This window comes from Eupeodes corollae, chromosome 2 (genome assembly GCF_945859685.1).
Source record: "Eupeodes corollae chromosome 2, idEupCoro1.1, whole genome shotgun sequence".
NCBI lineage: Eukaryota > Metazoa > Arthropoda > Insecta > Diptera > Syrphidae > Eupeodes > Eupeodes corollae.
The window spans coordinates 24,850,623-24,878,374 of NC_079148.1; the positions used below are offsets into that span (position 1 = coordinate 24,850,623).

General features: G+C 28.7%; 2 protein-coding genes across 3 annotated transcripts; one reads left to right on the top strand and one right to left on the bottom strand.

Moving 5' to 3' along the window:
• Positions 1-27,752, top strand: LOC129946778 (transforming growth factor beta-1-induced transcript 1 protein). Of its 2 annotated transcripts, none has more exons than XM_056057094.1 (5): positions 1-147; positions 3,942-4,125; positions 19,698-19,916; positions 26,884-27,117; positions 27,187-27,752. In XM_056057094.1, exons 2-5 carry the CDS (start codon positions 4,123-4,125, stop codon positions 27,262-27,264), a joined length of 534 nt encoding a protein of 177 aa, XP_055913069.1. In that variant the 5' UTR covers positions 1-147; positions 3,942-4,122; the 3' UTR covers positions 27,265-27,752. The 2 variants fall into 2 exon arrangements, with proteins under 2 accessions (XP_055913069.1, XP_055913070.1); XM_056057095.1 differs by having other exon boundaries at positions 3,945-4,125.
• Positions 135-3,345, bottom strand: LOC129946777 (uncharacterized). The gene is made up of 3 exons (XM_056057093.1): positions 2,622-3,345; positions 622-960; positions 135-343 (listed from the first exon to the last, which is right to left on the bottom strand). Exons 1-3 carry the CDS (start codon positions 3,194-3,196, stop codon positions 235-237), a joined length of 1,023 nt encoding a protein of 340 aa, XP_055913068.1. The 5' UTR covers positions 3,197-3,345; the 3' UTR covers positions 135-234.

The window sequence follows — 27,752 nt, forward strand, 5'->3', positions numbered from 1 at the left end:
TCACTTTACTTACCCTATTTTATTTCATACAAATCAAATAAAACAAAATTTTTTGTAATTAGTTTTCCTACAAAATTCTAAAAAAGAGTTTGTGTCTCAAGAAAGAAAATTAAATAAATAAAACAAGATTATTTACGTAATAAAATAGTAAGTAAAAGCCATTGTTTTTTATTTGTTTATAAAAAAATGTTAGAAAATCAATTATTTCAAGAACGGAAAGAAAATCAACAACAATTAAGTTTGAACTTCATTATCAATAAAATCTCGTATGTAAGATTCTTCCCCGAAAGACAAATCAGACTCGAAGTTTTCAACAATTTCACGAGCTATTACCTTTGATATTCTGAAAAAAAGGAAATATGTCTTATCAATCCTGGTTTTGTTTTGCTATTTCAGGATATCGTGAATAGAGTTTCTTCTAAATATGTTCCATCTTCAAAATTCGGGAACGTACAATTTTTACATTGAACATTTGGTAATGTTGGCAAAACCATTATTAATATTGGAATTAAATTTAAAAGGATTATTGGTTCTCATATAATAAGACCAACTTAAAGTCTATAACTACAAGAAAATTCACGATATCTTCTTTTGAGTAAATATAATAATGTATTAACTTACTTTGAGAGAACCTTCCATGGTTGAGGAAATTGTTGATTAGTGTAGAAAGGATCACTTTGGCAACGTTTGATAAATTCATTTCGTTCTTCCAACATTGCTTTGATATCAATTTCATTCTTATTTTGTTCTTGTTCTTTTAAAACAGAGATACCTTCGAAAATTTCTTTTGTAGTTTCTTCTTGTTTTTTTTCTTCTTTGTCGGTTTCAAGAATATCATCTGGTGTTTTTATTTCATTCGAATTATTTTCATTTACATGTTTTCTAATGCCTAGAGGTAAACTATTTTCCAAATATTTAACAAAGGTGTAAAGAGCATTTCTTCGGTAATAAAGGTTTTCCCTGAAATAAAACGAACAAATTAGAAAAAATGTTCTGATTTTACAAAGGTTTAGGAAAGAAAGTAAATAGGATTTTAACACTTCACAGACAATATTGAAAAATGTATCGATAAAACGTTTGTCATATTTTTGAGATTTATAAATTTAAGATCTTTTAGAATATAAAGTCAAAGCTATCATCAATTCTAAATATCATTTGTTTATTTTGTGACCTTTGTCTTACAGTCATAATAAGACTTGTTCATTAAAAACAAATCTTTTCGAACCTTTTTTAGCATTTTTATCCTTTGTTTTTTTTTTTTCTATTAAGCTATTCAATTTTGTTTTTGACTTTGCATCAAAGTTAAAATTAAAACAAAATTAGATAGTAGGGTACCCACCCACATCACATTTCTTTGAATTGCTCATCACCTCTAAATATAAAAAATACACCTTTTTTGTTAAAGGCTCTTCCTCTTTTACTTTATTCGATGGGTATAGATAATATTGATCAAACAAATAATTATAATTGTATTAAGCCATCGATAGAGCAGATCTATATACCTGCTTCATGCCATACCAAGAAACGAGCTCTCTTAAAGGAACCATCAATCAAATGGTGGAAAAACTACTTTTGGCATTTCTTTATTTTTTTTTTTGAATAAAATAGACTAGCTTAAACTAAGAAGACAAAGGAAACAAGACACAAAAGAACATGAAATCCCTGCCTGACAATAAGCTCAATTAGAAGTGAAATGTCAGGAAATAGATAATGAATTGATTTATTATATTCTAGTTTGCTTTTTTAAATTCTTTAATTGGGCATGAAACTCAGCTCTTATATCCAAAAATTCAGCTTTCTAACATAAAGATGTATTTTCTTCTTTAGTTAGGTCTCTGAAGATAAGTTCTGGTATTGAAGATCCAACTCTATATACCCTTTTTTTTAAAGAATGTATAAAAGCGATTACAACATATTGTATTTTTAATAAGTTGAAGACAAACATGCTCGTCGTGCAGTGTAAATTTCACTTAATGACAGCTGTCAAAGTTTTTTCGTTGGGGATTTCATCCGAGTGCCCCTTTTTAAAATATTTGTTTAAAATTCAACTCTTATGTAATATGTTGCTAAATTTATTGTAAGTACCAAATAAATGTTCAAACCTTGTTTGATGTACAATATTTGCAAATGTCTAAAAGACTGTGAAACTTTTGACTAAAGCACCAATCAAAATTCTCATTTAAAATGTAAGTTTTTCATTCTTTCTTTAAGGAATTTCTACAAATTTAATAATAATTCATGTCTATGTAAGCAATCCTATATAAACTGTTCAAAATAATTTCCCTATAGCGCCCTCAAGCCCTAGACCATCCGACAGTCGCTTATTTACTCCGAACAGCTCCTGATAAGTACGAAGAACAGAGTAGTAGTTGAAGTGATTTCTTTAGTCATTCAGCAAATAAAATTATTAAATTATTATTTATTTTATCGGAGACTAGAACTTTGATTGTGATTTTGTTTTGTCATATCAATCTTTACAAGAATATCGCCCATTAAACGTTATTATGCCCCTTGTAGAGATATCGACTACAACCAAGTCGAACTTCTACATTTTCTACCATCCAGACTACGAGTATCGTCAATTTTCTTCTAGCGCAATATTAAAATAATACTTCACTTACATTTCAGCCGACTTTGTTGATTCATTCTTAACTGGTGACGATGTGGATGCTACCGCTGCTGCCTCCACCGGAAGATTCTTTCGCCCAGCCTCTTGGTTGTCTTCAGCTCTATCAATTGCGTCGGCGGCGCCATCTCTCACATTTTGTTGAGAAGAAACATCTTCAATTCGTCGATGTATCCCATCTCCAATTATTTTATGGCTTTCGGTCTGGGAGACGAAATTGTCTGACCGGTGACGGAGTCGGGGTAACCCAACCGGCAAGGGAGTTGAGTAATCTAAACATTGCTCTGACGTCATAATATCTTGTGTTAATGGTGGTGGTGTTGGTGGCATTACGTCATCTAATTTTATTGGTAAAATGTTTAACGGTGGTGTCAATGGTTGTGGAGCCACTGTCGAAGTCGATTTCGATGCCGCTGCTGCTGCTGCTATCCCACCAACTTCTTTCGTATCTGCTGCAGCTGTAGGTTTTTTCGCCGCCGCCGCCACCAACTTCGACATGGTTGTGGTCGTCATTGTCGCTATCGTAGCAGTTTTTGAGAGAAAAGCTCCACCACAAGTTTTCTGTTTCATTGAATTGTTTTCGTTTTCGCTGACAAAAGCGGCGGCAACGGCAACAGAGTCGTCGTCGTCGTTAAAGTCGATGTCGATGTTTCTCAGCGATTGTTTATCGCATATGGTATAGGACTTGCTGTCTTCTGTAAGTTCATTGCGAGAATATCTTTCAGTTTGTTCCGTACTGTCTTCCTTGGCGTTCTTGCTATTGCTGCAGTTTGTTAGTGTTACTTTAGCCTTAGCTTTGGATACTTTATTCTGTCGGGTTTCTTTAAATTGTTGCTGTTGCTGCTTCTGCTGTTTTCCTTTAGTAGAGTGTGTTCCTTTTTTGGTCACTTTGATAAATAAAAATGAAATTAAAAATTTATTAATCATATCGAATCGGAATTAAATTACCAATTTATCCGGGAGGGTAGAGATTTCAGTGTATATTGAAAAAATAACAAAAAAAAATTAAAAATAATTAAAACTAAGTTTGTTTGTTTTGTGGCCCGCATGGGACGTTGATAGAAAAATAAAGTTAAATATTCCTAAGTTGTGCATCTGTTGCATAGTAAATGTACACACTTTGTAGTTTATTGTCAATTTTATAATTGTCGTCACTTTAATGTCGTCTCCTCTGTATTGAGTCTTCGTCAACTTATCGTTTTGTTATACTTTTATAGAATATTGGTTATTAATAAAATTATATTTATTATTAATGCAATATCTATCCACTTACCCTCTTTCTGATACGAGCTAATGTTTTGTGTACTATTTTCAGTAGCAATTTCATCGATTTGTAGCTGTTTACCCTTTGCCTCTTGCAATTTTGACTTGAGGGCATTAAGAACCGATTCCGCGGCTATCTGTGGATTATCCTACAAAATAAAAACAAGCAAAAAAGAAAATTAAATTTTTAAACTTTATCAATCCGGAAGTGAATAAATAAGCAAAAAGAACAAATGGTGAGTTTGCTTTTTATGAATTAATTTATTTTAAATTTTAATGGTATGAACATACGCTAAATGGTAATCTTAAATCACTATGAATGGTGGTACATCATTTATAAATTATTAATTTTGGGGTGTGACATTATTGTATTTGAAGCCTTAATATGCAGAGGTGGTTAGCAAATTTATTTAACGATTTAAATTTTAATAAACATGTATTTTTGTGTGCCATGTTATCAAAAGAGGAAACAACTATTTATGTATTTAAAATGATTAATATAAATTTAAAGAGTACTGACTCTATCAAGATTTGTGCTAGTTAAATTATGAGAATATTTTGTGGACTAAATTCCTATCGTTAATAATAATTATCTAGATAGGTACATAATGTATCATCCTATCTTTACCTATAGCGTATTTTGTTTACTGAGCAATATGTAGGTAAGGTATATTAAGTTTCGAATGCATTTTTTATTTCGTTTTTTGAAACCTGATCTTTAAAGTGAAGGTTGAAATTAGCACCTGCTTAACATATTTATGTATATACAAATCTTTCTTTATTCTTTTTTTCTTCATGTAGGTAGATACGAATTAGTGTATGTAGATTTGTTTAAAAGAGATGTATTTTTATTTTAAATAATATCTAACTTTGAGATTATTGATGATAGACTAAAGGTAGGTTCATATGGGATATAATAGGGATAGGTAGATCAAATTAATATTGTCAACTGTTGAAACTGATTGTTGGGAATAAATTATTTAAAAATTATTGAATAAACTCGCAAATATTTAAGTTTTTGAGAACAAGAAATATTTATAGAAAATAAAATTTGTGGTGTTAAGTCAGAAAAAGTCAAGTAAGAGTTGCAAATATGTATTGAAAATTTAACCATAATCTTGCGACACATAGGAACTTTTTAGCAAGTATTGCATTCGTAAAAAATCTCGAAACCTAGACTTTATTCAAAAATGATAATTCGATGGTGAGAAGTCGAAAAAAGTGGGTTCCCTGATTGGGTCAGTCTGTCCGCCTGTCCTTGCTTCTACAACTCAAAAAAAAAACATTAGAATGAGTTCAAAATTGGAAATTAAGGTCTTAAGCATATTTGTGTAAGGCATTTTTTAATTTCTATTCTAAGAAAAGAAGAGGCTGGGATAACTTCCCATTCCGTATGTCGATTTTTCTAGCTTAAAACTTTAGTAAAATATTCATAATATTCTTTGTTCTCCTAATGCTTGAGTCGAAAACCATTTCTTATCAGTTTTTGTTGTTTTTTAGGTTTTCGTGTTTTGTTAAAAATGTTGTCAGTTAAAACTTTCTTAAAAATAACTAAACATTGTCAACACTATTTTGCATATGATGCAATAGTTTGATTTCAAAATCTATTTTTGCTAGCGAGATTCTTAATCTAAATCAATTTTTAACAGACTGTTGGATTTTTATAAAAATGTTACTGAATGTGTAAAAAACAATATTTTCTATTTGTCGAAATTGGTTTAAAGCCAATAATTTTAATTTTTGAAAAGATGTTTGATTCTAAAATCAATTTAGGTTTTTTATTTTTTGTAAAAAAAAACTGTCAATTCGATTTTTGTCATAAAATTTTACGATCGAAATCGAATTGAATGTTTTTTTTTATAAAAAATAAAAACCTAAAAAAGCACTACTCAAAGTTGGTAAAAATTGCATTTCGACTCAAATATTTTTTGATAAAATTTGAGACTAACTAATTTTCACTTATACAACGAATTGACAGTTGTTAAAAATAAATTAAAACCTAACCAAAAAATGAATAAAAGTTGGTAAAAGTTGATTTTTGACTCAAATATCTTTTCAAAACTTTGAGATATTGGCTTTAAACTACTTATGTCTTTTAAAAATAATGTTTTTAACATTCAGTAAAATTTTGAGAAAAATGGAATTGAGTTTTTTTTTACAAAAAATAAAAACTTAAAAGAAAATTGAACAAAAGTTGGTAAGTCTTCAAACTCTTTTTATTTTACAGAAATTATTGTTTTCGATATTCAGTAGTTTTTTTTTTTATAAAAATCCAACAATCCGTTTTTCATAAAAAAATAAAATGTACACAAAATTACACGCAAATTTGGTAAAAATTGATGTTCGGTTCTTGATATCTCTCAAATTAATTTCATTCATCCAATTTGTAAAAATTTAAAATTTGTATGAATAATTCAACTAACAATTCTTTTAACCCAAAACAAAAACCTACAAACTCTTAAGCAAGACAAATATACAGTCGGGAGGGGAAGTTATCAGTGTGGGTTGCATCCCAGCCTCTTTTTTTAAATTGCTGTTTTATGTCGATGTCTCCACTGGTTCTTGAGATATGGACGACGTACGCACAGAAATATCTCTACAAATCTTTTGTTCAGACTTTAGGGACCTTGAAACGTCAAGAAATGTTAAAATTTTCTATTATGAGAATTTGGCAGCTGTGTTCTCTAGTATTGACCCAGGTTTGTCATTCCACAAACGACATTACACCGTATTTTGCGTACAGTATAGGATTTTAAGACAGAAGCAACGTCATCGTTTTTAGTTTATATGCAATAAAATAATGTTGATTTTCAACTAACATTTATTTTATTTATGAAGCCTATTTTCAACTTAGATGCTACATAATACTTTAATGCAATACTTTAACATTTATGAGATTTTTCTTAAAAAAATACTCGTTTTTTTGCAATATCAAAATTAAAACTTCTTACTGGAAAGGTTTTCATATTTTCGTTAAATAATTTGTTCGATAAATTCTTGGTAGTCTACCGTAACAGTTATGATAACGCGTTAATCATGAAATCATATTTGTATACTAAAACTTGAATTAAGGCCTTATCAATTTATTGTAAGACATTCATGTACAATTTGATTGGATTGCTACATTCATTTTTCTTGCAAGAAGTTAAGCTGTTGTAAAACTATTAAACTCTCCCTTTAAACATCCTTGAACTGAATTGAATATAACAATTTTTGTTTAAATATACATCTTCTTCTGCTATATCTACTATTTATACTTTATACAATGTTTAACCAGAACAAATTATTTTTATTTAAAAAAAAAATCATCAAGGCAACGTATGTTATCATCGATCGACTTTTTATTTTGTTTTTTAATTGCACATTAACCATACTGATTATAATTGATCGTAAACAAAAGGAAGAGAAAAGTATTTTAAATTGTGTTTACAATTTAATTCAGAGGTTCTTATAATTAAATTATATTTTATATGATTCTACTTAGTCTTGTAGATAGAGCGAAATAAACTAAATTAAATCTTTGATAGATAATATAATTAAGGTGTGTTTTGTTTTATTTTTTGACAAGAAGACAATGTCAAATATAATCTTTTATTGTAAGTATTATCTGTACAGATTGATAAATTTTCATTTGTATAACATAAACTTTAAAAATTGCTTTTAACATTAATGATTTTTGGTAAGAGTAAATTCCTTTATATCTAGAAGTAGGAAACTGCTTACTCCAATGTAACATTCATTATTTTATTTACTGAAAATTCAAAAATTGGAAATTTAACAAGTTTTACAAATTCTTTAGTGCTAAGTTCTTATTAATAGCTTCAGATATTTTTTTGGATTCTTTCTAAAAGTGTTAAAAAGCAAAATGACCTTATTTTATGACCTGTGTTTTGTTGGAAAATCTATCCATAGTATAGTAGGATTTTACACTTATAACAAAAATAATGTCCATAGTATGAATAACACCGATAAAAGTTAGAGTAGAATCCTACTATGGATGGGTTTTTGACATTTATAAGAGTCTCGAATGGAGCTTATGTCATTTCGTTCTCAAATGTTGTTAAGATTGATATTGCATTTGTATCTCGCTGTGTTCGTTGAGTAGTTGTGCATTTTCAATAATGTGTGTTTTCCATTTGGGGAAAAAATCAATTTATTTATTTATTTATCATGGTGTTTCCACCGCACAAGAAGATTTAAAAATGATTAAGTTTGACAGCACTTTCTAAAATGCAAATGGTGTTTCGATGTTTCTTATGAAGTCCAAGTGAGATAGTTTGATTCGTGTTAAACAATGAAGAACTGAATAGTTCAGCACCATATACCAACGAATATGCTACCTACTCCATGGGTAATTTTTTTTTTTAATTTTATTAAAAAAAAACTATCTTTTATGTACACGAAATCTGTAAAATCACACAGGTTTTTCTTCAGAAATGTTGACTCGACTCCGATCCCCGAATGGAATCAGGGCGAATCAAGCTCATTTCAACTCGGTTAAGGTATATAAAGAATTTAGGCGAGCTTCAAGCTCGCTTCAACACCACATTGTTCCTTGAAGCAATTGTTAAATTAACTTTTGTTTATAGAATCTCAATTTCCAGATGTTTTCTTAATATTTCTTCTTAATAATTGTCCATTTTATTAGTTTTATTATTATTCTAACAAAACTTTCTTTCCCTTGTACCAGTTTTTAAATATCTTGCTACTGCGGATCGTTTTATTGGTAATTTCTTACTGTACTATATATGGAAAAGAAACGCACTTTTTCTTACTCGACGAAATTTGTCTAGAATTTTTTATTGTTTTTTTTTTTTTTTTAACTGACAATTATTGGTAAAGTGTAAATATTCAAAACGGGGGCTAATACTGCATCCTATTTGTATATTATTTATCTATAAAATAATAATAATATTCGAAACTATAATTGTCAGACGTGGATGTCATATCGAAATCATTTAGTTGTACTGATCGCAGTGGCAGTCGATAACGTTTTTAAATTTACTCAACTCACAAAATTGCATAATAAGATACGAATATTTTCAACTCTCAAGATAAAGAAAAATATAAACTTAATTATTCATTTAAACAACAATTTGAGATTTCAAGTAAACAAAATTGCCAGTCTTTCAATAAATATGTAAAAATAGTAATAAGGTTTCTTGAACAAAGATTTTATCAATATTGTACAATTCAGATAAAAGATAACAGATTCAGTTTCAGTCATATGTCATATTTTGATCTCGGTTAGTCGTATCTCAAATGTTTAAAATGACAGATCTTTATCATTGCACATAAAAAAGGAAATGCGTCTGGCCTTTGATTCAAAATCAATCAAAGTTTTTGATACATTCTTAGAATTAACTGTCAACTGTGAAATGAAACAGACTTTCAGTGATTAAAAAAAAAAACATAGTCGATTGGATCTTTTCTTTTGGATAACCATTGAAATGCTCTTTTAATTTCTGACACATATCAATTTTGACAGTTCGTGTTTCATCATTCTTGCATTATTTAGAAATTATCAAGAAACAAACGCTAATTAACAATTGTACTTCTTGCCTTTCAGACAAATTTTCTATGCTTTGTTTTGGAAAAATCGAATAGAAAAATGCAATTTTGTTTTTCGTTCGTTTTAAAAATCGTTACAAAACTCTAGTTAAGTAAAATTTTATCAAAAGTCGATAGTTGATTGTGACTTATTTTTTGTTAGTAAACAAAAACATCCAAAAACATATGAAATTTTTCGATCAACTCTTACAGAATGACACTTAATATCGTTATTTTATATGGAAAATTTTAAGTGTTCTGTGGTAATTTTAAACAACTGAAAAACAATTTTTACTAGATCTATTTTGTTGATACTTTGATTACATTTCAAACCACTCTGGCGCCACCTATTACACATTTTCAATCACACTTTAGGTAATCAAAATCTTTGCAATCAATATCAAATATTTTGGTCAGCTTGATACATTCATGTAGTATTAGGCCAGATAAATTACACAATGAACAACAATAAAAAATTACGTACGACTTAAATGATATCATTATGTTTATCAAAATATTTTGTTTTATTGAAACAATGAAGTTAATTAGTAGCAATTAGATCTATTGAGTTAAATTAAAAACAAAAAAGAAGTACAATTTTATTTTGGTGACATAGGTTGTCTTAACCCAAAGTGAACTTCATATGATTAGGGTACCTGCTATATGAAAGTGTAGATTTATCTATCTCTTAATAAGCTCTAAATGCGAATTTAAAAACTCGTGTATATTTTTTATTTATTTAACCTTGAAAAAAGCATTCGCATTAAATTTATACGATGCCTATGACTTTCAGTGAGTGAATTTCTATAATAATATTGAAAGGATATCCTTTCCCAAAGGACTTCTTCGCAGTAAGTCATCTCATTAAATTATGTTCTTAAGGAGTTTTTCACACGGATTTAGTATTAAGTAGACTTGCGTGTTTATAAAGAATATTTGATTAAGGGATGTTTTAAATTAAGTTGAGTTATAGACAATCGACATGGCTGCTAATGAAACAATCATGAGTCAGATTATTGCTTTTAGTTTTTTTCTTTTAAGGTTTGTTGCGTGAAGAATTGTCAATAAAATAGGAATGATGATTGTCTAGTAGCTAGTATTGAAAATAGAGTGTTTTTACGCATAAAGATAAGCCAAGAGTATTTAAATATTTGGCTATGATAACATCAACATACATTTTTCATGAAACCTACCGATATGCTCGAATATAGAGAATCTAAATTTACGATGTAATTAATGATGCAATTTTAAATTCTTTAAGAATCAAACAACTTTTAATTGAACATTACAATTAAATATCAATTATAAAAGCTTATCAGTTGGTTTGTTTAGTGTTAAACTATGTTATTTCTCAATTGTCAACTGATAATTGACATTTGCATAAAGGTGTGAACATTATTTGTTGTTTTGGATCATTAAATAATGTAGAAACACATCATGCACGTCTTTATATGTTATATTACAGCTATCCTGTTATTAACACAAATTTCAAATGACCGAAACGCTGACATTTGTAAATTTCAAACATCTAGTACAATAATTAAATGGGCTACAACGATATAACTTCAAAAACTGTCAATAAACTATTTTAATCGAGTATTAAAACTTCAATAATATACAAATTAAATCCCATAATTATTATTTATGTAGGTACCATTAAAAATAACTTTTCATTTCATTTCCACATGATTCATTTGTATTCCTCTTATGTACGAGTAACTTATGTTTGAGTGATCTTATCATATTTTTCCATTCCGGCTGTCATTTTTACTGGTCGATTGCCTCTGTTCGTACCATAAACTTAAGGTATAGCTACACTTAAAACAAAACGGAGGTTCCAGTTGAAAAAGTGCAAATCAATATAGAAATATTTTTGTCATTATCTTGAAAGATAACTATTTTTACTTCTGTTGTCTACTTGTACGAGCAAATATGTATATATTGATGGTCAGTAGATTCCTAAAAATAATATCAAACAATAAAACTCCATAAATATTCGTATAAGCTGATTGGAATGGAATCACCAACGAACGCTAGAAATACCGTTGGCATGTATATAGTTTTGGTGCGAGCGTTATAGTGTTTTACTGTTTAGCTTTAGAAGACTCCAAGCGAACAGCGCTAACTCTGTCGATGATCTAAGTGCAGACACATCGCGCGAAATGTTTATCGATATCTTCTGCGCGAGGGTGATCGCGTTCAGTTCGCGTATCAATCGAGTAGAACTCGAAAAAAAAAATAAAATAAAAAAAAGTGCGATAAAAATTTATTTTGTATTTGTTTTGTTTTCCCCCACCAACATCGATCGCATCGTCATCATCACTATTTTTTTTCTATACTTTGCTTGAATTTTTATATTTCGAAGTAATTTTCTGTCATGAGCAGAGGAAAGATAGAAATCTTGGGAGTTTCCTTTAGGTGAGACATGTTCTTATGGGGTGACCATATTCTCGATACTCGAATGAGTTTTGGCGAGTTAATGAGATAATTAAGTTTGTTAAATCTGCTAATTTAAGTTGTCTTATGTTGTTAAAATATATTCCCAATTTTGTATGTATTTTTATAAAACAAAACAAGGACACATTTATTCAATATAACTGCATTTGTTTAAAAAATAAGACTGAAGAGATAAAAATATAGAGTTTTCGAATATACATTGTATTTATTCCAATGCTTTGTTAAAGAGCGTGTTGTTCTATTTTTGGTATGATATATTCAAAAGTGACAGCTGCCCAAGAAGTGGAATACTTAAAATATAGTCTCTTATTGGAAAAACCATTAAGTTATTTATTTATTGCATCAATATGAGATTTAAAAATCTACAGTTAGACTACTAGATGAATATATGCATATATATAGCACACATATGTATATACTCGTACATATGTAAAATTTATTAAATAATACTTAATTTTAATATAAAGACTTAAAATATAAACAATATTATTTTTTTTTCTAAAAATATAATCCAATTGAAATGAAAATCCAAAATCAATTAAAAATCAATAAAATTTAAAATTAGGTTTGTTTCTTTTAAAAAGCGGATTATTAGTTCATAATTAACTCCGTGTACATCTTCTCGAAACAAACAACGTACTCGAAGTTGTTGGGATGGATCATACAAATTTATAAAAGGATATTTGATATGATATGATTCAATATTACTTATAAACACCAAGAAAGCTTCTATTTTTAAGTGATTGAATTCCTAAAAGTTCGCATCTAGTTTAATAAGATGGAGTTTCGATGTTCCAATAAAATTTCTGAATATTAAACTTTCAACATATAAGGTATAAAGTAATTTGAGAAGAATCTTTAAAGTTTATGCTATTGCGTTTGATAAAACCAAGTATGGAAATATCTTTGGATGCAATACATTCATTGTGCTAAACAAAGTTTAGTTTAGGGTCAAACATTACACCTAGATCTATCATCTTAATAACTTTTTCCAAAACTTGGTTCTCTATTTTGTATTCAAAGATGATTTCAGCAAAGTTGCGACAAAAAGAAAAACATTTATATTTAGTGACATTTTAATATAATTGGTTTTGTATAATTTCGAAATATGGACTTGCAAGAGATGGCAGTTATTAATAGATTTTATCCCTCGAGCCTTTGGAGAAAAAAAGTTGACTAGAATAAAGGAAAATACTAAAATATAGTTTATAAAAATTATGAAAAGAAAGGGTCAAAGATAGCTACAATGGGGCACACCAGATGAAACCAAAACTGGTTTCAGAGAACTTGGTCAATGTATACAAACTGAACTCGAAACGAAAACCAAAGTTTTTTTAATTTCTTTGTTAAAATAAAGTGACTTACTTTATCAAATGTCCTTGATAAAACAGTATAAGTTGCATCAATTTGATGTCCATTTTCGAGATTTTTTTTTTAAATGAAATTTAAGCAACGAAACCATGTCGAAGCAGTGAAATGTATATCTTAATAAAAATGTCAGTTTTTCATATTTCGAAAAATTGAAAATGTGATTGGGTCATATTTCGCGTAATTGATTGAGAGCTCTCTAAATTTAGGAAAAACGATTCAGCAGTGGAATATTTTCTGGACCTAGTTTACTTTCATCATTTCAACTTAAGAGACCATCTTCAATTTCTGAAATATTTAATTCTTAACAACCGATATCTACATTTTATTCAAAAGACAAATATTCGAATTATCAATACTGAACTTAAATTAAAATTAGCGTAATGAGATTAAAAATATTGTGCGATAGAATCGCACATATACTTGATAATTCATACAGCTAGAAATATCACTAGATTTTTTATTGCTTTTGATGTAGGACCATAAGGACTTGCTATTTTTTCTTAATTCTTCAAATGATAAAATATAATTTTGAAATAAAAGAACATCAAATTCTCGTTCCATTTGAATATAAATATTTTATAGTTCATCGTTATTTTCTTTATTTAAGAAGGAATGGTCACCTTAGGAATACATAATCAGTCAGATGTTAATTGCAATACGTTTGTGACGAATGCAATTTCATAGCCCGTAGTACATTTTTATTTAAACGAGAAGTGTTCCTATTTTATACAATACTGTTAAGTAAATTATTACTATTATGAATTGTTTGCAGTTCTAGATTAAATTTTTCTGCTAAACCAAGGACCAGTATCTGCGTATATTACGTATTTTTGAATTCTGGAAAATGTTCAACCCAATTTGCATATTTAGCGAAGTTACTTGTTAAAAAGGAACTTTTGGCAGTTGTAAGAAATCCAATATCTCAAAAACCTTAATTCCAAAAGCCCGAGTCCCGAAGTCAAAGTATCAGAATTCAGAAAGACTAGAATCTAGAAAAACCAAAATTTAAATTGTTTGCGATACTTTCTAGTTTTCATGATTTTAGATTTAGGAATTCTGACACCAATTCTTAAATCAATATTATTAAGTATTCTAACTTGGTAGGAAGGCAAATTCGTTTCTGGATAAAATTTTATATACATTTTATCCAGAAACGAATTCCTTTTGATTTAAATAAACTAAAATTGATATATTTTCGGAATTAACCCAAATTTTGCTTTAAGTTGTTTGATTTAAAATCTAAGATTAATTGTTAATGCAAAACTAAAACTGTTTTCTTAAACTTATTGTCGATTATTTCATGAAATTATTTTCAAATGGAAAACCTAATATTATTAGACAACAGCATAAGCAAACAACCCTCAAAGGATCCTTTTTGATGTTTGAATGTCCTTATAATTTAAGCGTTGTTATTCAAGAAATGTATATGTCAAAGGAAAAGGATACACCAATTCACCATAGCTCCAAAAAAGCATAGGAATTACTTTTTGTAAGTGATATAAAGTTCTGTTTCACAAGCTGTATAATATTTATCGTAAATATGTATATTTAGTTATTCGCAGTTTTATAATTCAGGTTATGTTTAGTTTTCTGTATCTATCGAATTCTAGATACGTTTATATTTTTGGGATTATGATGTCATTTAGATTAAATAATATAATTTGACTGGATGTTTTTATAATGTCGATTATTGCTTTACTGTGCATGTTGAACTTTTTCTTTTTTTTTCTTGTTTGTCAAGAAAAATTATGATATCTACTGTCATCCTCAATAAAAACAAATAAGGAGGTAATATTATTTCGACAATGACTCATGTTTTTATGATTTGTACAAATGTACATACATATGTATGTATATAAAAATGTAAATATAAATATATATTGTGAAATGAATTTCCCTTTATATTTCTACGTCTATCAAGGATAAAGTTTAATAAGTACCAATTTTATAGTTTTGTTGGACAAATAAATAAATATTCTTATGTATTTTTCCCCGACTTTCAATTGTATAATTTGGAATTTGTAACTAACGAACAAGTCAACGATCAAAACCTTTAATCCTTAAAAAGTAATTTACCATTGAAATTGAAAATAAATTAAATTTAAGTGTTAATCCTATCTAATTGTATTTTCCCCACTCGATACACATAATAACATTTTCCTTCATTGAGAAGAGTTATTAACAATGTTCCAAAGCTTAAAATTGAAATTCTTTCACTTCAACCATTTGAAGGTTTTTGAAGTAAGACGTCAATACTTCAAAAATCAGTTCAAAATTATTTTGTAAACATAAATGAAATCGCGTATTTTTATTAATTCTAAAATAATTCAAGACTAATTAATCACTATTGTGATTTTTGAAAGCTGTTTCCAGTCAAAAGACTTTACATTTGCTGACAAATTTTTAAATCGAAGGAATTTAGGTAAAGGTAGAATTTTTTCATAAAATGTATCAGCTACTTAATTTGTAATATAAACACGTCTAGTAAATTTTAATTTGGTTATAATTTGAATGAGATCAATGACTTTTTTTTTCTTCAGTTTATACGCATATACAGCTAAAAATTTTATTTGTTAAAATAGAGAATATATTGCTTAAAAATGCGCTGCATATTAAAATTAAGTTTTTTTAATTACCTATTTTAAGACCTAAAACATTTTAATTTCAGTTAAAAATAGTGGATTTTGTTTGTTATTGAATACATTTTCGTAGTATGAATTTAGTTTTAATTCATTAATTTATTCTTGATTAAAAAAAAATCATGAATTTTTCATAAAACTTTCTTATGAATAACTCGTTTGTAGAAAAATTAATTTATTTAGAATCCAGTTATCAATAAACATAACAATTTATATTTCTATACGTCCATACGTTCGCAAAGTTTTTTTTTGTCGTCAATAGCTCAAGAACCAGAGATTTCGACATCAAATACATTTTGTTATGCAGATAACACTGCAGAAAGATGCAGAAAGGATTCTCAAAAAATGTGTACGTTTGGTTTTTTGACATAGCAATTTAAAATAATGTTGAACATTTTTGTTAACCCAAGTCGCTAGAGACTTGAATTAAATTTAAAATAATATTTTGTAACGTGATACCAAAATAGTATTTTTTTTTTAAATCCAATTGACAGTTTTTTATAAATAAAAATATGAAAAAAAAATATTTGTCACCTCGAATATTTTACCATCGAAAAATGATTCTATCACCAAAGTTATCTTGTGCAACCAAGACTAACGTTTTTGACATCTGGTAACATTTTTAGAATAATCTAATTGACAGTGTTTCTATAAAAATAACATTAAAAGTTGGTAAAAATTTACTTTTGGCTCAAATATCTTTTGAAAAATAGGAGGTATCGGCTTCAAATTAAAAATATTGTTTTCGACAATCAGTAAACTTTTTAATAAAAATCCAACAGTCCGTTTTTTTCATACAAAAATGAAACCAACAATAAAGTACGCAAATTTGGTAAAAATTGATGTTCGAATCTCGATATCTCGTGAACAATAGAAGATATTAACTTAAAATTTATTTCATTCATCCAATTTAAATTTGTGTAGATATATTAGAAATACAAACTTTTAAGAAATGCTACTAAAATTAGTTTAAATTGGTTTTTAAAAATCTCGTTAACAAGGATAGATTTTGACATTAAACTATTTCATTAATAAAATGTTTAAGAATAACTCAACTGACAACTTTTTGTTAAACAAAACACGAAAACCTACAAACTTTTAGACCGTAGGCGAAGATATCAGTGTGGGTTGCATCCCAGCCTCTTTTTTTATGCTTTGATCTTGTTATAATAAAACCCTAAAATAATGCATTATAAAAAAGATATCTCGTGTTAAAAAAGTAAAAATCCAGTGTAGTTCATTGTGACGAATACGTAATTTTTTTTCTTTTAAATGACAGTATTTATAAAAATCAAGCTAATGCAAGTTTACTTAAAAATACGTACATATGTAGTTTTGGTTATTTCGTACTTTGACCATTTTGGAAGAATTTATCCATAATCTTTTTAATCCCAAAATTATTACTTTATCAACCTTAATCTCTCAAATCAAGTTAGCTAAGAAAAACGTGTTTCTTTTTATTGCAATGAATAATATTATATTGCCATTTGATAGAAGTTGGTTCCACTAAAGTTTCTCAAATTTCAAAACTATATCTACTTTATAGCATATCATTTTCTATAATTTGTTCTGAATAAACAAGAAGATGTGTGTTGTGTTTAAAAAAATCTACTTTTATTTTATAGAGAACATTTTAAATTGTGTAAAAAGATACTTCCAAATTAATTTTAATGGACTTAAATGTATTAAAAACTTTGTTTATATTTTGTATACACTTTGACTCTCTTCATTCTGATCGATTGATTCCTAGTAAAAGAATTTGTTTAGTTTGAAAATTTTTAAGAAATATAAAGATATTGGTATTTTCTGTTGTATTAAATATTAAATGCAAAAACTTAGAATCTGAAATTCTTGTTCTTGCATTTAATTGATTTTTAATAAAAATGAAAAAAGAAAGAGTACGTTAATTGATATTGATATTTGATACAGAAACTCATATTTAAATTAAGTAAATTATTGTGAATTAAATCAAATTTGCTGGAGTTTAAGAAACGATTATACCTAAGTATGTACACATTGTTCAATTTCTTTCAACAAATTATCACCCACATATGCGTAATGCAAAAATTAAGTCTATTTTTGTGGATTGAGTAATCTTAGTGTGCAATATGTATTGAATTATATTTTAAGCAGATGTTTACGACTGCTATGTGTTGTAGTGATGTGGTCTACAAATAATGTCAAATTAAAAATGTTTATTGTTTTATTCAAAAGAAGCCGACAAAAAGATTTATTTTTTAAAATTTTTAATTGCATTTTGAAGATGATTGAATACGAATTTTTTTGATGCATCGAAATTTAATTCGGGTCATAAATGTTATCTGCTTCAGTAAATTTGATATTTATTTACGAAATATAGTCAAATAGAAACACACCTAAATTATTTAATTAAAAGTAGAAATTTGGGTTCATAATGATTATTAAATTTAAATTTTGAATAACAGATAAATAAAAGGACTATAAAAAGTACTTCACATTCGTGTTGTCCGTCTAAAGAAATAATATCACTTATTTTTGTCAGTCTTTTAAACTTTTAATACTTTTAATACTGTGACACATAGACACTTTGTAATTGCTGACATTTAAAAAAAAACTGAACAATGCCAATTCAGTTAAGCATTACTGTTTAAAAAAATTGCCATCAATCATTCAATAAGCCCCATGGACTTATACAAATGCCACATATACACCCCTTGTTTGTTATAAATGAGGTTTATGGCACTAAATGTGACTTTAATGGTATTTTAATATTTATTATCCAAGACACAATGTATCTTAAATCATTTTTTTTATATCTTAACCATAATTTTAAAAAAGGTATTTTATTCAATCGTTTGGAATATTTTTAAGAAATTAACGATTAGCAACTTAGAAATCTCACTCAAAAATGTTGACTTACAAACATAAAACACCTTACATCCCAAAGTTTCTTATGATTATTGCATCCAAAGGAAATTTGTATCTGTTCATTATATGAAACTGCACGAAATATCTCGAAGATATTAATAACGTATATAACATCGTCGTGCATATTGACTTTAGTATACAAAACAAGATTAACAAAACATTTTGTTCCCAACAATCTCTACTTTGGAATGCAGAGAACGTTTAAGAGGTTGGTCACATAATATAAAAAACACCACTTAGCCATTGTGCTGACTTGCTATAAATGTGTTCCTTTTATGGACTCTTTATAAGACCGTAAATCATATTTATTTTGCAATGTATGACACAGACCTAAACAAAAAGCCGGACAATATTTTAAATTTTAAATAATAATGAATTACGTTTATAAATTTTTCTTTTTACCTACCTCAAACAAAGTTGAAAAACATTATACTCGTATTATTGTTTTGTTTTGAAAATTTAAGTCTCGCACGTAGCTTTTTTTAATTATCATAACTTGCATGCAATAATTTATTAAAACAAAGCACCTGGCTTTACAAAAACAAATCTAGGATAATATAATTACTTTTAAAAACAATATGCCTGCCACCACATAACCGCCCTCAAATTTCAAATAAGGTCAATGAAGGCGTACCGCCGGCCGCCGTGTCGGTCGTCTCGTCGTTTATTCAGACATTTTTGAAACATAATGTCACGATTCAGATTCGTGCCAGTCCCAGTTTTTCAATCGAATTAATTTTGTATTCTAAATAAGATGACACCGCAGCAGGTACCCACGAAATGGGCTTTCTTCCTCTATATAAGTCTACTAAAAGTTACATTCCAGACTAAGTTAGTCATCGTTTAAGAAATTAACGAGTTTCCTTTTATTGTTTGTGTTTCAGTCGGACGTAATTTGTCACAAATGCAACGAGGCCATCTCCCAAAGGATTGTCACCGCCTTAGGCAAATCCTGGCATCCAGAACATTTTGCCTGTCGGGAGTGTGGCAAACCAATTGCTGAGTCAACTTTCAACATTCATGAAGATGAACCGGTGTGCAGTGAATGCTTTGTCGAAAAATATTCAGGAACATGTTTTTCATGTAAGCGACCAATTACAGAGGTGAGTGTGATAAAATTAAAATTTATTAAAATTTCACATCTTTTTTTTTTTATTGTTGGTTAATTTAGTTGTTGCGACATAATTTTTAATTTAATTCGTATTTATTAGAAGAAAATTTATGAACGGACCATTAATCTTTTATGATGTTTTTGATAGTTAAATATGTACAAAGTATAAACTCATATATCGATTGTTGAGATTGATAAAGTTGTTTGAAATGGACAAGATACATTGAAAGACTTACTTCAAGATTAATTGTTATAACTTAAAGGCATTTGAAGCGAAGTACAATGACCTATGTTTGTTTGTTGCTGTTTTTTTGTAAGTTGATTCTTCTCCGAAACAAATATTAACCCTATGGGAAGTGTTATAAGCTGCCATCATGAATAATGAATGCCTTTCATAATCTTCTTCATGACGACGCGGACGTATTACCAATCTTCAAATAAGCTTTTAGAAAGGAAATGACAAAGTTCAAAGTTAGGAATATCTAAAATCAATCAATAAGCAATCGAAAACTGTGATGTTTTGTCCTACATACGATCTGAAAATGATGTCACACTCGAAAAGATTTAAATTCAAAGATTTCATTTTTCGATGTCGTTTGTAAGATTTGGTAATCGCGAGCTTTTTGATTTTGAAACCAAAGGGGTTTACAACTGTGAGTAGAATTCATAGGTTTGGTGAAACTAAAGTGGCTACTGCGAGATAGAACATTTGAATAATAAATTGGGTGGCGCAACAGTCGGTTGTGAACCAGGGCCTAGTGACTTACATCTCTCAACCATTCCTGTGTGCGAGTACTGTTGTCAGGAATGGAAGGGATCTACAATTTTAGGCCGAATCCGAACGGCTTATTTGAGAAAACACTTTTTCATGACAAGATTTACTCTTGAAGGATTTGTCAATTCCTCGAAAAAGGCAGTACCCGCGCAAATTAATTTTTTTAATTAAGGTGGTACAGGCAGGGATTGAACCCACGGCCCCTTGAATGACAGTCCAACGCACAAACTATCATGCCACGGGTACTACTAGAGTACATTTGGACCAGTTTAATTGATCCGTCGCAAAAGCACATTGATCCCCTACCTTCTCTTCTTTATAAATATAATTGGATCTGAATATAAGGCGTTTGAGATAGTAATGACAGGATTTACTGGATTATTAGGATAGCCACACTATGAAAGCCCTTTGAAGTATTTGTCTTTGTGGTTGCATTTATAAAAGTAGGGTATGAAGAAGCCTTCAATAATAGGTTCTTTCTTTACGCCTTCTATTCGGAATTAAGGGGATTTTTTGAATATGGTCCTAGGATAAGGCTTAATAATTTTTAGTTCTAGAGGAATTCTCTTTTCATGACGTTTCTTATTTATAATTGTTTTGAATGATTTCTTCTAGCTCTTTTTAAAGAAAGTATGTCAGATTTTATATATTTATAGTTAATACTGAAAATTTCGTAAAAGTAAAGGTTAACAAATTATTATCTTAGACCAAATTCCAAAGTGAAATTGATTTCAAATTTAATCAGTATTTTCAACGTATAATTTTGTCGTTAGCAAATTTTTCAATGAGGTTTATTTTAGATATTATTTCATGCAAATTTTAATAGAAATATTACCACGTTGGGAAATGGAAACAGTATTAATATTTTGTAAAGATCGTTGTTTTTAGAAGTAAAGAACATTAAAATGAATTAAAAAAAGATGATTTTTTGATTGACATTATAATTTAAATACAATTTCTGTTAAAAACCGCCAGGCCTAGTTCGGACGTAATATAATCTGAAGGTGAATATTTCGATGACTTTTTCGAATAATTGTATATTGGCAGTGCCGCGGTAGATGTTTTCCTAAAAATGGTAGATAGTTTTGTGCTAATAGTCGTAAACTTTCCAATTTTCATACTTATACCAACAGAAAAAAGTCAAGGAGTGTTAAATGGCACGATCTTTGAGGCAAATTCAAGGTTCCGTAACGAGAAACTTTGCGGTTACGAAACACTTTCTATAATAAATCACGAGCTGTATAAAGCTCTTGCACATTAGCTACGAACCGCAAATTGCGAACTGTGGTTGTTCGCATATTTTGACTTTTCTTTCACATGAGGTTTATTTCTATTCGCAGACAGCGACGAATTGTCAATTTCAATTTGACAGTTCGTAGCAACCACACTGCAATTCATTACTTACAAATTGTTTTTACAAAATTGTCTTGTTTTAGAAAACGAAATGCAAATTTTATTATTCTAACATAAGTGTCAATTGGTTTCTTATAATTTAAATGGGTTTTTGTTTAAAATTCAATTTTTGAAAAGAGTAAAATCACGTTTGTTCGTCCATTCGTTCAATCGTTGCTCGCTCCCATGTGCAAGGCCCTTAACATGTTTTTTTGTCTTGTTCAAACCACAGGTAATTTACATCATGGTTGTTTGATTGACAAACGATAAAGTCAATCATCATGGCTCTATTGCACTGAATATTTACTGTTATGTTTTTGAAAAATATTTGAATCGAAATTCAATTTTGTACCAACTTTGAGTTATGTTTTTTTTTATTTATATAATAAAAACCAGATGTTAAAAACGTTATTTTTCATGGCATAAAATTGTTTTTGAGATAAAATCATTTTTTATTCGTAAAATGTTCAAGCTGACACATTTTTTAGTTTATTTTTTGATTAAAAAAACTGTTAATTGGATTTTTTTTTCCAAAAATATACTTCTTTGGTATCACATTACAATATTTATTATAAAATTTAATTCAAGTCACTAGCGCTTTTGGTTCGGAAGATATTTAGGGTTAACCAAAATGTTCACCTTTTTTTAAACTGCTATATGGTCAATACCTCTTCAGGTTCTCGGGCTATAGAGGACGAAAAAAACTACGCGAACGTACGGACGTACGAACGTATGTATGTACACACTCACAGACACCTTTCTAAAAATCTTTTATTTCGCCTCTAAGGACCTTGAAACGTACAGAAATGTCAAAGTTTTCAATTTAAAAAATCGGACCCATTACAATAACTTTCTTTAAATTGGTTTGACTTTTATTTTTAAAGTTTGTAAAAATTTTTAAACTTTTTATTTTTGACTTAGAGAACGTGGTATTAATTCACTTTTTTAACAAGTCTTGAACACGTATGATTTTTAAGAAGATTTGCGAATAATGAAGCTAGACTTAAATACCAAAAAGTAGGTATGCCCCAAGATTCCAACTTAGGAAAGTAGAAATCTAGATTATGACGGAAAGATAAGGTTTAAGTTGACTTGAAATTCTTGCAATAGTTTATAACTTGGTCATATAAGCCTTCTGGTATTTTTATACTCCACACCTACACTCAAAAAGCAACACTGAGCTAATTAATTCAAGGCCGTTTAAGCTTAAGTGCGTTTACTATTTTTTTAAAATAAAATCGCGAGCAAATTACCGAATTTGCTAGTCATTTCTGGAAGAGCGCCATTAAGAAAACATTATTAACCATATTGACGCCAATCCACGCCTTGTCGGTTTATTTATACCACATCCAACTAACCAAAGCAACTTTTTATGATTACATAAGATTTAATTAAAAAAAAAATATTTTCATAACAATTAATAAATTTAACTTAATTAAACTTGAATCTGCAATAATTGAAAGCGAAACTTGAAATCAGTCCTATATTTATATACATGTTGGTTTATTTATATACTTTTGTTTTTGTAGACCGGCTTAAATGAATCTAATAAAATTCTTCTCACATCTAGTTAGTCGTGCATTAAAATAAATATAGTATTTAAGTGGTACTAGACTGTTTTAATTTGATACATACATAACATTCGTTTCGAAGTGCCGTGTGCATTTCTATTAAGTATGAGAAGGTAAGGTTTTAGTCATGTCTACCTACTCTGATCTTGAAATTACTGAACTTAAAAATAATATACTTTGCTGCTTCATCACCATAACACAAATCACAAATACTTTATCGTCTTATAATATGGCAATTTAGAATATTTTATAAAAAGTTAATTTAGAAAATTTTCCAAGCAGAAAAACCTTAAATTCTTGTTTTCTATATAGTATTTCTCATCAAAACAAAGTAACTTTAGACGACTCATACCTAAGTTAAGTCACTCGAGTGTGGAGTGTATAAATGGTTAATAACCATTCCTAGGTCGTTGTTACCATTTTTAAACTAGTATTTTTTCAAATGACTCACTCAAATTATTTCTCCAGATGATAACTTAAGTTTATTTTAAAATGCCCGTATAACAGTACACAGTAGTTTAAAGTAGGTATAGAAATTAACGTAGCTTACGAATTTGAACTTAAAATGACATCAGACATGACATGAGATTGATTATTTCGTCAACTTTTTAACTGCCACTAAGAAGTGAGATCTTCTTCACATTAAAAAAAACTCCCTCTCCCGCCCGTACATTGATAGAGACAACACTTAATTTATAGTCTGGCGAAAAAAGTTTAGAAATTTATATGAAAACATTCTTTTTAAACAAATTCGGACTTTCGAGTCATCTAAATTCTCTTCTGAAGATTCAAATAAGGCTACGCAGCTTAGATAGGCAATCAAAATTATTAAGCTTCTATAAATGCTTTCCTTCATTTACTGAAGAATTAAGTTCTTCTTTTTAAAGTGAACGTCGCAAATTAATAGAATATGTATGGAATACCTTAAGGGTCCGTTCTTACTACGATTTTGGTTAAGAATAAGAAGGTTAGAAGAAATGACCTGTTATGTTGATGGCAACTTTATTTACCAAACTATATATCCACACTTTAACCATCTTTATTTTAAATCCGAATGTTTTCGTTGCTTGGTCAGACTTGTTGGCATTTTTTCATCATGAGAATGCCAAGTGGGTATAATTCTGTCTGAATGACAAACCTGGGTGTTTAGTCTAAACTTGGAACTTTTTTTTTTAACTCAAATTAAAAAAACAAGAACATAACAAAAATCTGTGCTATCTGTAGGAGGATATATGGAGTATTTGTGAATTTGTATTTATGCTGAATTGTTTTATGATGGTGGGTTGAAAATGTTGTCATTGAAGACTTAAGGGTATACCTACACGAAAAAGACTTTTTTAAATAATTTTACGCACAATGCGTACTCGTACCTACTCTAATTTTAAAAAATTGAGGTCAATAGAATTCTGATTCAATTCTCTAAGATTCCGTTTATGGAATTGAATAACGCCTATACGACGACCGCTGAGGCAGTACGGTCGGTGCTGGTGATTTGTTTGTGGATAAAGTTTCTTTAGACATAATCATTCATTAATTAGTTATTTAAATGTGGCACATAGTCTTAACCTGATTTTAGGTTGACAAGTAGTTGACTATTTTTTTATAGCTTAAATCCAATTAGATCCCACTCTAATTGCAGATTTATCTTTTTTAAGACTGTGATTTATTGTCAGTTGGTTTTTCCTGAAGTTTTGCTTTCTCATATTTTTGAAGGTGGGAAGAAAAATAATTGAAGATGATTCAAAGGAACTTAATACAGAAAATGTTAAACTTTCGTATTATTATGTTTATAAATTACAACGTTATTGTATGTTTTTGAAACTATTTGTATAAACACTTAGTAAATGTTTTCCCACAAATAGGTATATTAAATTAATTGGGCTGAATCACCCAGCATTTAACTATTAAAGTCCATTTATTTATAAACAATAGTATTAAATTAATCGTTGTGAGCTACTTATAACCACAAAGGCACGTTTAATATGATAAAAGTTTGTATTCTCTTATTAATTGTTTATAAACGTTTTAAATAGATCTTTTTAAAGTTTTAAACATATCGTGTTTTTTTTTGACTACATGTGAATCAGAATTGTTTTAATTTTTGAGGTCAGCAATTTAATATTTGGTCAAAGGGTTATTCCATCGTTTCGCCGGATGCTATCATTTCTACAAATGGATGCTAGTTTTATTTTTCTGTTGACATCTATGAAGCAACTGCATGCTTGAGATTGACAGTCTGTTAACGATATAAGGCCACGTTTACAGTGAACGTTTAAATCAGTTGTGAAATTTCATATATTTATAACTTATAACTAAGGATTTTGTAATAAGAGGTTTCATTTTGTACAGTGTGCGATATTTGGGAAAGCTCTCACTTTTAAAGACTTTATATTTTGACATTTGGCAAATGAAAACAACACAAGAGACTTCATTTGCAGTCAACTGCATTCAGTTGAATTAAAAACATGAATAGCTGTCATTTTGACATCAGTAGACTTGATAGTAAGGGAAATTTTCTTGACTTTACTGAACATCAATCAGATACTAAAAGCTTCGGTCAAGTTATTGATGCAACAAAAATTGATGCCATATATAGTGTTGACGAAAACTCAGGAGTGGAAACAGCTTAGGTGATTGTTGATATAATGGGTGTTTTTTTTAGACGTGTAGTTTTCAAGATGAATCAAAACTAACATAATTTAATGTTGTGGTCAAGAACTTGGCTTTGTTAAAAAGATAAGAGTTTGCCATTATGTTTTTCGACCACATTTTGCAACAAGTGAGGTCGTTTTTCAGCAAAAACACGCCAAATATTCTCTTTCGAAGTGTCAATCATCTCGGACTTATTTGCGTATACAGTCGTCAAAAAGGCCAACTTCGAAAAAAGTACTGTGAATTTGAAAACCACACTTCAAGAAAACACCCTTTACAATTTGTTGTTGTTTTGCAACTTTTCTCTACAAACATGATGGAGATAGCTAACGTCAAAGCGAATATCAATTTATCAAACGATCTTTTTCCGAATTAAGAATAGACAAATTTAATGAAAAGGACAAGGGTTGGCAGAACGTAGCCATGTTGGCCAATGGATATGGGTTTTATTTGTGTTTTAAAATACCATTTTTCTTAACATCAAAATGTAAAGTCATTTAAGAAAAGCTATTTACAAATTAAGAATATTGCATCTCTATTATAATCAAATCTTTCTCCTATTTTTTCAGAAAACAATTAAAGCCCTCGGCAACACATGGCACGAAGAATGCTTTGTTTGCAATGGTCCATGCAAAAATAGTCTTGTAGGCACATCATTTTATGAACGTGATGGCAGAGCCTATTGCAAATCCGACTACGAACAACTTTTTGCAGCCAAATGTGCTGGTTGTTCAAAATCAATTATCGATAATGCGATAATTGCTTTGAATGTTAAATGGCATAAGGATTGTTTCAAATGCATGGTAATTTAATAATTTTCGTATATTGAACATAATTTATTTATTTATTTTTAATTTTTGTTCTTTTTATAGAAATGTGAAAACCCGATCTCTGCAAGCACTTTTGCTGTTGAAGACAATAAACCCGTTTGCACATCGTGCTCAGCTTAAAATCAATTATGAAATACATTCCAAAGAACTTTATATTCAACAACAATTTTATTATGCGAACAAACTAATATTTTTTTGTTTTGTTATTTTTTTTTGTTTCTTTTTATAATAATGCATTTCACTATCGAAAATCTTGTTTCAAAATTTATTCAGTTATAAGTTTTGCTTTTATTAATTTCTTATTATTTTGAGAAATTTATTGTATAAAAGAACTAACCATTCCATTAAATATTCGAATTATATTATTATTATGAGTATAAAAACTATTTAATTGCTTAAAAAAATGTTGTTATATGCTTTTGCACTTAATTTTCAAACTTATATGATGTGTAAAACACTATTGCACCGCAACTTTGAAATTGAAATCTTTTTTGTTTAACTATTCCGATTGTATTCAAAAACAACAACACAAAAAAAAACAAATAGCTCTGTAATTATTTTTAAAATATATTCATAAATAAAAACATATATTTATATGGCAAAAACAA

Coding starts and splice junctions, on each gene's coding strand:
- LOC129946777 (XM_056057093.1), bottom strand. CDS start 3,196: ATGAAACAGAAAACTTGTGGTGGAGCTTTTCTCTCAAAAACTGCTACG. Junction 961..2,621: donor TCAACAAAGTCGGCTGAAAT/GTAAGTGAAGTA, acceptor GTTTTATTTCAG/GGAAAACCTTTATTACCGAA. Junction 344..621: donor CCATGGAAGGTTCTCTCAAA/GTAAGTTAATAC, acceptor CCTTTTTTTCAG/AATATCAAAGGTAATAGCTC.
- LOC129946778 (XM_056057094.1), top strand. Junction 19,917..26,883: donor GTAAGCGACCAATTACAGAG/GTGAGTGTGATA, acceptor CTATTTTTTCAG/AAAACAATTAAAGCCCTCGG. Junction 27,118..27,186: donor AGGATTGTTTCAAATGCATG/GTAATTTAATAA, acceptor TTCTTTTTATAG/AAATGTGAAAACCCGATCTC.